The sequence below is a fragment of the Polyergus mexicanus genome, unplaced genomic scaffold (genome assembly GCF_030449975.1).
Source record: "Polyergus mexicanus isolate NDT 795.1 unplaced genomic scaffold, iyPolMexi1.0 SCAF_7, whole genome shotgun sequence".
Classification (NCBI taxonomy): Eukaryota; Metazoa; Arthropoda; class Insecta; order Hymenoptera; family Formicidae; genus Polyergus; species Polyergus mexicanus.
The window spans coordinates 9,174,700-9,187,236 of NW_027223327.1; the positions used below are offsets into that span (position 1 = coordinate 9,174,700).

The 12,537-nt window shown below is 30.0% G+C and overlaps 3 protein-coding genes across 4 annotated transcripts; 1 reads left to right on the forward strand and 2 right to left on the reverse strand.

Annotated features, from left to right (window-relative positions):
- Nucleotides 1–270: 270 nt before the first annotated feature.
- On the reverse strand, nucleotides 271–5,934 carry Taf1b (TATA box-binding protein-associated factor RNA polymerase I subunit B). Of its 2 annotated transcripts, none has more exons than XM_070299018.1 (10): nucleotides 5,752–5,934; nucleotides 5,595–5,684; nucleotides 5,288–5,492; nucleotides 4,949–5,090; nucleotides 4,722–4,870; nucleotides 4,411–4,626; nucleotides 4,109–4,338; nucleotides 3,848–4,037; nucleotides 1,629–2,069; nucleotides 271–1,543 (listed from the first exon to the last, which is right to left on the reverse strand). In XM_070299018.1, exons 1-10 carry the CDS (start codon nucleotides 5,768–5,770, stop codon nucleotides 448–450), a joined length of 2,778 nt encoding a protein of 925 aa, XP_070155119.1. In that variant the 5' UTR covers nucleotides 5,771–5,934; the 3' UTR covers nucleotides 271–447. The 2 variants fall into 2 exon arrangements, with proteins under 2 accessions (XP_070155119.1, XP_070155117.1); XM_070299016.1 differs by having other exon boundaries at nucleotides 5,595–5,688.
- Nucleotides 5,935–6,472: 538 nt separating this feature from the next.
- Nucleotides 6,473–7,873, reverse strand: Eca (transmembrane p24 trafficking protein eclair). Its single transcript, XM_070298978.1, has 4 exons — nucleotides 7,636–7,873; nucleotides 7,195–7,415; nucleotides 6,926–7,072; nucleotides 6,473–6,830 (listed from the first exon to the last, which is right to left on the reverse strand). The coding sequence occupies exons 1-4, from the start codon at nucleotides 7,766–7,768 to the stop codon at nucleotides 6,681–6,683; spliced, it is 651 nt and encodes a 216-aa protein (XP_070155079.1). The 5' UTR covers nucleotides 7,769–7,873; the 3' UTR covers nucleotides 6,473–6,680.
- A 193-nt stretch (nucleotides 7,874–8,066) lies between these two features.
- Ddrgk1 (DDRGK domain containing 1) lies at nucleotides 8,067–9,605 on the forward strand. Its single transcript, XM_070298977.1, has 2 exons — nucleotides 8,067–8,341; nucleotides 8,637–9,605. Exons 1-2 carry the CDS (start codon nucleotides 8,254–8,256, stop codon nucleotides 9,425–9,427), a joined length of 879 nt encoding a protein of 292 aa, XP_070155078.1. The 5' UTR covers nucleotides 8,067–8,253; the 3' UTR covers nucleotides 9,428–9,605.
- Nucleotides 9,606–12,537: the final 2,932 nt, after the last annotated feature.

The following is a 12,537-nucleotide window of genomic DNA, read 5'->3' on the forward strand; positions in this document are numbered from 1 at the left end:
CCGCTTTGATTATATTTACCTTAAAAAAAAAAAAAAAAAAAAAAAAAAAATATATATATATATATATATACATATGAGTTGTGATATAAAAAAGAAGTTGACATTGTAAAATTATTCCGCGTTAATTAAAATCTAAATAGTAATGCGGATCTAGAAAATAATCATTGATGAAATATAATTTATTTATAAATGATGAAATATTATATATTTTAATATATTTTAAATCTATTTTAACAATACAAAAATTATATAAAAAGGATTCAAAACATAATTTTCTATTTATTTTTGGGTGAAACTCATCCTTAAAATATACAAAGGCTTTTAATTACACCTTAAATATATCTTGAAAAATATTATCAATAATCTTTAGTATTGATATATAATTATAATATCAATTTAAATTTAAATTGTATCAGTTAAATCGATAATAATTTTCGTTACTTTGCTTTACCATTTTTTCAAAATTGCGTTAATATACGCTTTGTTGTTGCTGTTTTCGGCATTTGTACTCGGTGCATACTTAGATTGCTCCGAGAAGTAAGCATAATAAGCTTCAACAAGACATACTTCTTCATAAAGATCTTCCGCTGACATTTCGATGATATCCGCGCATTCATTTAATAACCATCGAAAACTCCTTGGCAGCATTTTCTCGAATAATTCAAAATTCTTGGTCTTCACGCGGCTAAAATTGCAATGATACATCCAATAATCTTTAAATGGTCTGAACAATCTAAGAGCGTTGTCATCTAATGTAAAAATAGTATCATCAATTGTTGACTCTTTACAACTATTCTCCAACTGATCATTTATATCATATTCAATTTCATTTTTCATGAGATCATCAAAAATAGGTGCGTTGATACTTAAATCTAAGATATCGGAAATGTTTGATAGTATATTCTCGATTCCCAAATTTTCTCTTGAAATAATTTCAGATTCTTCTGTATAAGAATTATCTTTGTTTGGATTTTCGATATTTTGCTTCACAAATTTGCCATGTGCATTTCTAAAAAGTTTACGCTTCTGTTTCTTGATCTGGTTTAAATTTTTAAATACAGCTCTTTTTTCTGTACTTGAAAGATTTATATCATACTCTTTACAAAATTTGGATAATAATAATGCCGTTTCCTCGGGGACAAAGTCTTTTAAACATGCATCATTATCATCATCATCCTCATTTTTATTGTCGTTAGTGTCTTGGATTAATAATTTGCCATTCGGTAGAGTTTCGTTGAATATAAATTCATCTGACGCTAATGGGAGATCCTTTATAACTGAATTCCGAATATTATCATAATACTGTCTTTTCTTTCCATCAATTTTAAGACAACAAATCATTTTTTTATGTAAATAATCGGTGAAATCTTCTTTTTTCTCAATATCTTCCTCCAAAAAATCCTGTATTGCTGTATTGTCCTGCAAATCTTTTATATTAGCCATTTTTGTTTGTTCAAAAAGTGGTACAGTTTTTTCAATGAAATGCAAATTTGAATCAATGAAATTTATTTGCATATTGTAATTTGAAGTCAATTTGCTAATGCTAAAATAAAAGACAAGAAATATAATACATTATATTTATTTATAATATTTTATAACAATTTCTATGTGTATGGTACAATACTTACAATTCTGGTTTTGTCATGTATCCAATTTTTGTGGAAAAAAAGCCATTTCGGAGTATACTTGGTAAATCATATAATGGATGTTCTAACAATTGTTGAAGATACGAGTGATGCGCCGTTAATGAAGGAGAAAATTCGTTCACCTCATTTATTGGTAAATCGATGTGGCTTATATCAGTGATACACTGTCTCATTGCGTGAACCAATTCACGCGGTATTAGATGCTTGTGCGTACTTATCTCAGGTTCTTCCCTATCTACTTTGGAATCAACGGTCTCCAAAAATTTGATATATAAACTATTTACGTCGGGTATATGCGGACTATATTTTAACTTGGTGGGAAAGTGCGCATTGGCTAAGACAGCTTTTCTACATTCAATATACCTCTGCCACTCTCGAAAACTAAATAGTTTTGTATCGCAAATACCTTCATCATTAATTACACTGAAATAAAGAAAAATACATTATATCAAGATACAAGATGGCATAACAGATCTCAGAAATTGGAGAAAGAGTGCTATATTCCGATCAAATTATTTACAAGAGGGAATTTGCAATCGCATGAAAAATGTTTCCGATATTCGGTATATTTTTCCACCTTTTCGTCATTTAAAGATGTACCGAATGTCATACAATTGTTCATAATTACAGCATAGGGCATTCTATGAGAAGTAAAATATACGTTCCATTCACCAGATTTCTTAAATACAATGCCACCGACAATATAATTATATCTATTTAATGTATAATCAAGATTTCTTTTCAAAGCTTTCCATGGGGAATATCCTTTTTCGGCATCGCTCGCGATAATTCTTGATAATCCAAATTTTGCAATAGATTCTCCATGACCTGTTAATGAACATCCTACATTTCTATTAGCATATATGCTGCAACCCAGTATAGAAGAATCGCCTACACTGCCCACTAATTTTCCATTAGAACCACCACTTGTAATTCCTGCAGCAATAGTATGTCCATCATAAGCTATGCAGCCAACAGTGCTTCCATAATCTGTATTTGCGCGAAAATTTTATCAGACTCTTATAAAATTAGAGAGAATATTAGAAAACGATTTTTTCTCTCAGATATTGTATGCATATGTTACTTTCTAATAGTTTTGCATAACAATGATCTCCAATATCCAGATTAACATCGCAATTGTCCGTTTCTTCTAATTTATGAGCTAAACATGCTGTGGGTGCGATCATATTTTCCTTAGATAACAAATTTAATTTCGCACTTTCTGCTAATTTTCTTGCACCTTCCCCTACTATGATAGAGTTGGGAAAATTATCGAGAACATATCTAGCAAGCGATATTGGATGCTCTATATCTGACACTGCTGCCACAGATCCACACTCTAACTTAAAGCCATCTATTATGCATGCATCCATTTGTATATTTCCTAACAATCAAGCACAGTGCAATATAAGTATCATATTTGACTGTATTGGAAGTCACAGCTATTTACATTTGTATACCTATATTATTTAAAACCGACCCATAACCACAATTGAAGAATTCATCACATTCTAACCACCACAATGCAGTCTCTACAGCTTTTATAGAATTTGCACCACTTAACAGACTTTGATATCCAGCAGATGCTGCTTTTTTACAACTTATCATTTTTTCAACGATTAGCCCATCATCAAAATTTTCAGTACTACCATGTACTAATAGACATGGAGCATTAAAATCTTCACATTGACACTGCATTATTCTTAATTCACATTTTTAATCTAAATTTAACATAGTTTGTCAAAAAATTTCAATGGATATAACCACAAAATAATTTTTAAGTTTACATGAAATTTTTAGAAATTTAATATATAATTGATAACATTATTATAATCAACTACATTCTCAATTAACATGTTATTATATATATATATATATATATATATATATTCAATTGTTATAATGATTTATCCCCTCTTATCCATTATATCCATTTATATGTATATGTGCATCATTCATTCATATAATGACAATTTTTTATGTATATAAAACGTATCAAGTAAACCAAATAATATAATAATAAAATTATTATATTATAATGTAATAAATCTAAAAATGTTTTCACCATTGAGACTATTCCTTAAGATTCAGCTGCTATTAATAAACTGATAAACTATCCTAAATTTATTTGAGAATAATATGTGAAGAATATGTTTTAAAAATTGCCTTTTTATCATTATGAAACTCAATTTGATACATACCTATTAATCTTGTCAGCAACATTACTGATTTCATATTCCGTAATGCCATCTAGACTCAATAATGTTTTCAATATTACAATAATAAATGCCATGACACGGCCTTCATAATTGGGAATACAGGACTTTTTGTCAAACTTCATTTTTGGCGGAGATAAAGCTATTAATCTTTCCGTGTATAACGATATACCTCCTAAAAATATGTTTTTTCTTTTTATGTATTTTCTATACGCATATAAAATTAAGATATTTAGATAGACATACTTGGTAAATTCAATTCACTGCAATATCGATTGATAAGCGGTAAAAAATCGGGACAAATTATTGTCGTGACTCCAAGAAATTTCGCCATTCTTCCAATTATTCTTCTCATCCCCTTATGTGTTATGTCCGCAGCTCGCGATAAGAAATTTACATCATTTCTTGTTAAAGCCACTTCAGGAGGTATCAATCGATCTAATTTGTAATAAGATAAATGTCCTTCTCTCCCATATCTGCAAAAGAAATATGTTGAAAGATGTACAAAATAATAGATACATTTATAATTATCCACACACAAACTCTACCTTAACATGTCACCTAAATGTATATCCTGATTATGAATCCTTAGAGCTAAATACAAAATTGCCCACAATTTCATGGGTGTAATTAATTCTGGTCCTGTTTTGTACTGAGTTGTTACATGATTATGCTTATATTTTTTGCGTTTGTGTCTTGGTATTTTCTTTGCCATTTCTTTTATTCTTTTTGTTTCATCCTTAGCATAAGGATCGAACCGTATTCTGTAATAGAAAAAAATATCAAAGAATATTGGAGAATGCAATCATAATATTGTATACTTCAATTCTTGTGTATGATTATTCATGTTTCCTTTTACCTAATATTTTCAACAGATTGTTTTGTGTGTTGTGTATGTGTACTAGACTGTATGCTATATACACTTTGGTTAAATGTACTCAGCGTATCTCCTTCTGAACTCATTTGCGACTGCATAAATCTATCATAATCTGCAGTAATCATAAGTTTCTGTAGAGAAAACATTATATTTATAATCTATTCTCAAAAATTAAATTTTACAAATCAAATATATATGTTAAATCATACTTTATTCCTATTTAATTCTTTGAAGGAAATCTCTTCACTTAAACAGGTGGAAATTGCAGAATCTGTTACATTACTTTCAACTTTTCTCCGTTTCTTAACTCTCTTTTGTGACAAAACCTTGCCATATATAATTTCGGCATCCCTATAAAAAAAACCACATCACAATTCGCTATTCTTAATAGCATTAAGTTAGCAGACTGTTTAAATTTTTCTTTCAAAAATTTTAAGCATTTGAACACAGAATATATATAAAATAACAAAAATATAAATTCTGATTAACTCTTTTATATTTATAATTTAACAAATAGCTTATATAAATAAAATAAACTTGAAAACAACCTTTTCTTATATCTTCTAGCTAGTTTTGGTACTAGTTTCTTGTTTTTAGATATGAAAGCTATTTCTAATTTCCCTAGATATCGTGCCCACAGTTGTAACACCGTTATTTTTATATCAGCTGATGCACCAAGTTCAATAAGCTCATTTGTCAATCCAATTAAGACAAAATTATATAATTCCCACGATGTCCATCCAAATTCCTCATCTACATAGAAAGAAATATCAGATTACACTGATTGAAATTTGTTTGTTTTTATATATTATAATCTGTTATGCAAATTATTCTTTTGGAATGAAAAAAGCAAACCTGTTTTGTCACTTTTTACACGACGGATTTTTGTTTTCCGCAACCTCGTATTATTATCCATAGGCAATTCTAGTTCCACCTCTTCTCCGGCTTCCTAAACAGATGTCTTATTAGTAACATGTTCCTTCACAAAACACGTATTTCTTTTCGAGCTTACCTGGTTTTGCGTTTGACATGTTGAGCAAAAGGAATAACCAGATGCTATATAAAAATCGGTGCAACCGCAGACTCCGCACTGTAGCATCTTTTTCCAAAATTTATCGAAAATACGTCCGAAATCAGCTTTAGCAATTTGTATGAAATGTCATACCACGCCATACGCACACGTGCGACCATAGACATAGTATATCTAGACCGAACGTTTGCCTTTATTTTAAGTTATGTTGTGCTAGTCCCTTTCTAAAAAAAGGCTTGAAACTTGAAACCTCCAACTCGAATATATCGAAGCGTTGAAGCCTCTTTTCCGCGATGCTGATTGGCTGTCTCGCTTGTGCGCTGCGACTTGCTTCATTCGTGTTATTTGCAATTGTCAAATCATGCGAATTTTGACAGTTTGACAATTTGTGAAAGAAAAAATTACAGTTAGGAAAGAAAAGTTAAAAAAATTGGAAAATGTCCATAAATAAAAGCGCGCGCGCAGTGTTGTTCTAGTACAATACATTTGTTTGTTATAATCCTTAAAATGTATTATTATACATACATATAGTCCATGAACAATTGTTATTTTAATATAGCATTAAATGTATGGAAAATATGTTGATAGGTATTCAATACAAGAATTTTAATGTATCAAAGGAAGAAAAATAATAAAATTTCATAGCAAGGGAAAGTAATATGTATTATTTAAGATATTCTTATTATAGTTATAGTGTGTTATTTATTATTTCAGATATTTTTATTATATATTATGTTTTTTCATTCTTATGACTTTATTACATATTATCAAATGTCGAGATAACTAACAATTTCATATAAATATAGTATTGACAAGAGATCTGCTGAAAAAATGTTGATGGAAATTGTCTGAAGCTACAAATAATAAACAATGATATTTTGCTTGTTAAAGTTAATGTTTTACTGCAACAATTAAACTAGTTTCTTTGCTTCAAAGAAACTCTTCAGATGCTTCATTTGCCATGCACCCATAATTAGGACAACTACAGTTTGAGTCAAAGACCACCAAAATACGCGGCGATGAGTGCTTTCCGAGGTCTGCCTAAAGCGCTCCTCCCGATACTAGAAAATATATATATGTATAAATCCATTTATATTATTTTCTTTTATATTATATAAGACTTTGTTTTATAGAAACTGTGCAATTTGTCTCGTACCCTCTGATAATTTTGTTCTTTGGTTATTTGTCCGACTTGATCCAAAAGTTGGCGTATTCTTAACTGAAGCTCTGATAGCTTTTCCTTCTGTGCTACATTGGCATAATCAATTGCATGTTCTCCTACTTGAATATCCAGATGTACTCTCTGCGAATAAAAATAATTTAATTACATCATTTAATTTGCAATCTATTTTTCATCTTACTTTTCCAATTTTTTTACTTTTTAGTTCAGTATAATAATAAATATAAACAGCATATATGCTTTACCAATTGAGATCCACTAAACCATGCAGTACTGTTCGAGTATAAGCAGATAACATGTTCTCCCGGTGTGTGTGACGTAAAGGAAATTCGACCTCCGGCACTATAAACTCTTGAGACCATAGGTTTGTCGTCAGGATCTCTTACATGAACGTGCATACCAATACCAGGAGTACTCGGCATGTAACCACCGCTTTTTGGATCATAAAGTTCCACTTTGTAATTGACTGCAAAGACAAAATAAAATGTAAAATAGAATTTTTAACATCTCTAAAAAATAATTAAGCAATCAGAAAAGATGCCATCTGCATCTTTTCTGATTGCATCTTACAGTATATAATTCACATATATTTATGCATGTGCGGTAACGAATTGAAATAAGATTCTTGTCGAAGAATTCTATTTTCTGAAAATATATTAACGAAATATTTTAGCATTGAACTTCACCTAAGACTGTAGTATCATCGGGGATCTCTTCGATGAAACATTTTCGCTCCGTTTCGCCAATGTGGAAATACAAACCGGTCCCGAACTTAAGAAAGCATAAAAAAATGATGAAGATACTCCCGTGTTTTAACATGTTTCGTACAACACAATACAATATCGATGACAAAATATCAAATCACGAATAAATGATCGTATGCATACCAGACGGAACACACACGTCACACTTTTGGTGAGAAAATTGGTCTGTTCTTTGCAGCTAAATTGGCTGCACTGGTTCAGAGTTTATCTTTTTTTCTCCCCATTAGAAGAAGAAGGATGGGCTCTGAACTAGTGCAGCCAGTTCAGCTGTAAAGAACAGACTTAACAATGCGGGCGGGCATTGGTAGACTAGTGGTGGCGCCATCGGTTAAACTTCTATTATCGATACTTCCGACTTCCGACAATCAGCTGGCAGCTGGCGCGCTGTCAAGTTTGTCTTGGACAAGCTACGTGTGGAAAAAATCAAAAATTAAAAATTAAAAATCGAAATTTGGCTAATCAAGACAAAAACACCGAGAATTTCTCTTTTCCGATTGATGAAATTTCAATTTTCAATCGTTGGAATCGTAATTTGCCGAAATGGATGTGAATCTGTTGATATTTATCGCATCGACAATCATTGTATTAATTGTCATATGTATCGTTTTCCTACAACGCAGATCCAAAGGTATATTCTCATTTAGCGATAGCTTTCTTTGGGAGTCAAAAATTGCTTTACGTTTATGTTTAAAACCATATTTTTCTCGTAATACATACTCCTGTCATTTAACCTCTTCAGACTGATTTTGAAACAATTTCTTTTTGTCAGTCGAATGATTGTTAATTTATGTCGAATCGATATGATTTATATTGTTTACGAAAAAGTAAATCAAATTAACTTAAGTCAACGATTTGTCAAGAATTTGTTAAAGAAAAATTATTACCATATGTCAACCAATAAACAAACCAGTTTTATCTTATAGGTATCCAAGAAATACGCGTTAATGCTCAAGATGCTGTGGTACAAGGTCGGCCGATAAGAAGAGCAGCTGGTGTAAGAAATGTTAGGCATCGTATGCAAGGAAATACTAATTATCAATCACATGAAGAAGACAATAGACAAGTCGACGAAGATAATGACGATGCAGATGACAAAATAGAATTACCAGATCACAAGGTAGGAACTAAAAAACGGGCAAAGCTAGCAGCTAAAGCTGAGAAAAAGCTTCAGAGAGAGGCAGCTGAACGAGATAGAGAAGAGCGTAAAAAACGAGATCAACTTTTACAAGAAGAGAGGGACAAGCAAGCTGAGAAAGAACGCGCGGAGGAACTGCGATTAGAGGAAGTAGAGAAAAAAGCTAGAGAGGAGAAAGAAAAGAAGGAGTACGAAGAATATATAAAGATGAAAGAAGCTTTTAACATTGAAGAAGAAGGTTACGAACAAGAAAACAAAGAATATGAAGAAAACTTATTGCAAGAATTTCTCACATATATAAAGCAGAATAAAGTGCTGATCTTAGAAGACTTGGCTGCACATTTTGGTTTAAAGACAGCTAGTGTGGTAGAAAGAATTCAAGAATTGCAGGCAAATGGTAATTTAACAGGAGTAATTGACGATAGAGGCAAGTTTATTTATATTTCGAAGGATGAACTTCAATCTGTTGTCAAGTTTGTACGACAACGTGGTAGAATTAGTATTACTGAATTAGTTGAAAATTCAAATAATTTGATTAATTTGACTCCTGCAAAAAGTTGTAGTGTTTCAGCTAGCTAGACAAGTATTGTGCTAAGTTCTCTTATTGTATATATTATGCATAATTATATGATTAAGTGAATATAATTACAATATATTCTATAATGATCCATCTCGATTTATATTTACATAAAATTTATAATATTATAACATTGTTTTCTGTATAAATAAAGTTATTTTATATGGATTTTATCCTTTATTTATATAATGTTTTCATTTATTAACATTACCTTATGTTACTTTATAATCTTGTTAGTAGTTCTTTTAATGTTTTTATATAATAAATTTTATAGGAAAAAAAAATTATAAACTCTATAAAACTAAAATAAACAATTAAATTATATACATTTTTTTCAATTCTTAATTGTGATGAAGAAATTGACATGCGCGCGCAGATAAAATAAAGGATTTATAAAAGATACTAATAATGCTAATATTTCAATTTTTGAATATCGTGCTTAATTCTTTGCTATCTACAATGAATCAAATTTTGTACACGATGTGCTTTCATTCGGATTCGATATTTGTACACATTCTACTTTCTTCCGTTGAATCTTTCCATACATGATAAGGAGGAATTTTGCAACGCGATGTGCGTTCTGACGACACGGGGAATCGATATTGCATCAGATTCTAGTTTACCTTAAGCTACACAGACCGATTTTTATTTCCCTCCCGAGTTTAATTTATTCTGCTCAGTGGGCACGGCACTAACATGACTACTTTGTAAAATAAAAAGTATATTACGCGTGCAAAGCCATTGAGTTCTGCAATAAAAATTATTTTCACACGATATCCGGTTTAAGCGCGTTTTATTTTCGCATTATCTTCCGCTAAAAAACATCCAACTCAAACTCGCGATTCGATGGAATGACCAAGAGAGACATTTATTACATAGTGAATGACAAAGTAACAGAATTATATGAACGTATATAAAAATAAAAATAAATATTTTTCTTTATTTTAATGGAATGAAATATCGACCCATAACTGACGTACTCACTAAGAACAGAAACGTAGTAAAGATCAAGAAAAAAAAATTTTTTTATATGTAGAATAATATAATATTATAAAAAAATACTTTGCTATTTTTATATAATTTATCAAACAGTCATAAGAGAACTTTCGAACTTTAGGATTTTTCGAAATCGATCAGTGTCGATCCGGCATATAAATTGGCAATAAATCATAGACTTTTAATGAGTGAACTATTAATAAATGGTCTAAGTGTTTGTTTATATGAGCTCAGATCAAATGCAATACTTAATCGCTGAGAAATAGAGATATTATTTCAAAAGATCTAGGAATTTCTAGAAAGATTTTTGATTTCGATATTTTTTTTATAATTGCCTATTCTTAATTATAAAGTTAATTTAACAGATACAATGGTTTCTCCACAAAATGTTTTTTCTTTAAAAAAATTCTGGCTTTGTTTTTTTCGAAATAACGATGATATACTTTTCCCATGATACGCATTCGTGCTGCGTACAATAGGATAAAAATATCTTTACGCTATCCTCAGAAAGTTTTGCCGAGAGTTATAAAAAAAAAAGGTTGGAAAATAAAAGAGAGGAGATATCTCCTAAGAATCTATGCGACATAAATCGTTCTCGCGAAAATACAGTGACGGAAGTGAATGTGTCTCTGAGGATCCTGCATCGTTGGATCGCGAGCGTTAAAATGTATTTTTAACATTGTCACGTGAACCCAACCCGTGTTTTTAGATCATTGACTACGGATACGTTGCCTCTTGTTTTTATATTGCTGCCAATCGTGATTTTATAGAGAAAGAGCGTTGGAGATTTTCGAGGAACACATTTCCGATGACATTTCTTCCCGCCCACGAAACAATTTTTATGTGATTATATTCGGTTTTTTTTTTTTCCAAATAGAATTAAGAGGCAGGAAGGAACATTATATTTAAATATATCTTTATTAAAAAGTAAAAATTTAACTTTAAGTACACGTTATTCATGAATAACAAATATAACCTTTTATTTAAATAACACTTTATTTAATTAAACATTTTTGTTATCCAAAAAGTTTTGTTTAGATTAATTATTAATAAATCGAAAAAAGAAGCAATATTCTTTATAAATTTATTTACAACATATGTATATGACCTTCCGATAATCGATCTTTCTCAGAAATAATATTTTAAAATCAAAATTTATTTTTTAATATCCTGAATCTACGGTACTAGCAAGTAAGAATAAAATTTTATTCAAATTTCAATATGAATAGAATCAAAAATTCGTTTGCTAATAAATAATTTTTTTTCTCACCAAATAAAAATTTATTTGCTACAAATATTATATTGTCTGGTACAAATAAATTTTTTCTAGTTTTATTTGTTATTTGTAATATTTTGTAGTTTAAAAAACTTGCCCTTTTTGGAAAAAAAAAAAATTATTTTTTCCTAATTTTCTTATATGACAGAGTTTAATATAAATTTCACTATTCGCATTTATGCAATAATTGTTTTTTAATAAGACTAAATGTTTTAATAAGACTAATTGTTCTCTCTCTTTTTGTATTATTAAAATTCTGACAAGAAAAAGATACAATTATTTTACGATTATATAACTTCATAGCTAATCCACGTAAATTTTAATATCACAATATGTATTTAGAAGTTAAGGAGATTAAGATATAAACTAAACGACTACTGGAGATATTATAAGACCTTTTTTTAATGATTTTATGAATTATTAACGAACATATAAAATGTCTTATTAATGTAAATGAGAGGCTACCTCTCCATGTCATAATGGATGTCAGCAACTCTAAAAAACTTGAAGAGAGTCGATGAAAAAAATTGATAATCCTCAATCAATAAAATGACACAATAGAAAACATTGTTCCTGGAAAAAGATTAGGACATATCTTTCATTCACATCTATTTATAATACAGGAAAAAAAATGTGTTGGTTTAATATTGATTAATTTTTTTGCAAATGCGTTCATATATTCGCGCATCATTTCTGATAGACTGAGAGAAATCAGTAATTTATTAATCACTTTTAGCTTAAAACGTGTAGCTTACGGAGAACGAAACGTTTAATAAACGAATGTAACCACGAGTGTCCATCGTTATATCCAATAACCATAATATCCCCACCTGATGGCAA

What these genes read in the sequence shown, in the direction of transcription:
- Eca (XM_070298978.1), bottom strand. Translation starts at nt 7,768, where the DNA reads ATGTTAAAACACGGGAGTATCTTCATCATTTTTTTATGCTTTCTTAAG. An exon ending in GGTTTAGTGGATCTCAATTG is followed by an intron (nt 7,073 to 7,194) that starts GTAAAGCATATA and finishes TTTTATTCGCAG; the next exon opens with AGAGTACATCTGGATATTCA. An exon ending in AAGAACAAAATTATCAGAGG is followed by an intron (nt 6,831 to 6,925) that starts GTACGAGACAAA and finishes TATATTTTCTAG; the next exon opens with TATCGGGAGGAGCGCTTTAG.
- Taf1b (XM_070299016.1), bottom strand. Translation starts at nt 5,838, where the DNA reads ATGCTACAGTGCGGAGTCTGCGGTTGCACCGATTTTTATATAGCATCT. An exon ending in AAGAATTAAATAGGAATAAA is followed by an intron (nt 4,871 to 4,948) that starts GTATGATTTAAC and finishes TTTTCTCTACAG; the next exon opens with AAACTTATGATTACTGCAGA. An exon ending in CATTTAGGTGACATGTTAAG is followed by an intron (nt 4,339 to 4,410) that starts GTAGAGTTTGTG and finishes TTTCTTTTGCAG; the next exon opens with ATATGGGAGAGAAGGACATT.
- Ddrgk1 (XM_070298977.1), top strand. Translation starts at nt 8,254, where the DNA reads ATGGATGTGAATCTGTTGATATTTATCGCATCGACAATCATTGTATTA. An exon ending in CCTACAACGCAGATCCAAAG is followed by an intron (nt 8,342 to 8,636) that starts GTATATTCTCAT and finishes TTTATCTTATAG; the next exon opens with GTATCCAAGAAATACGCGTT.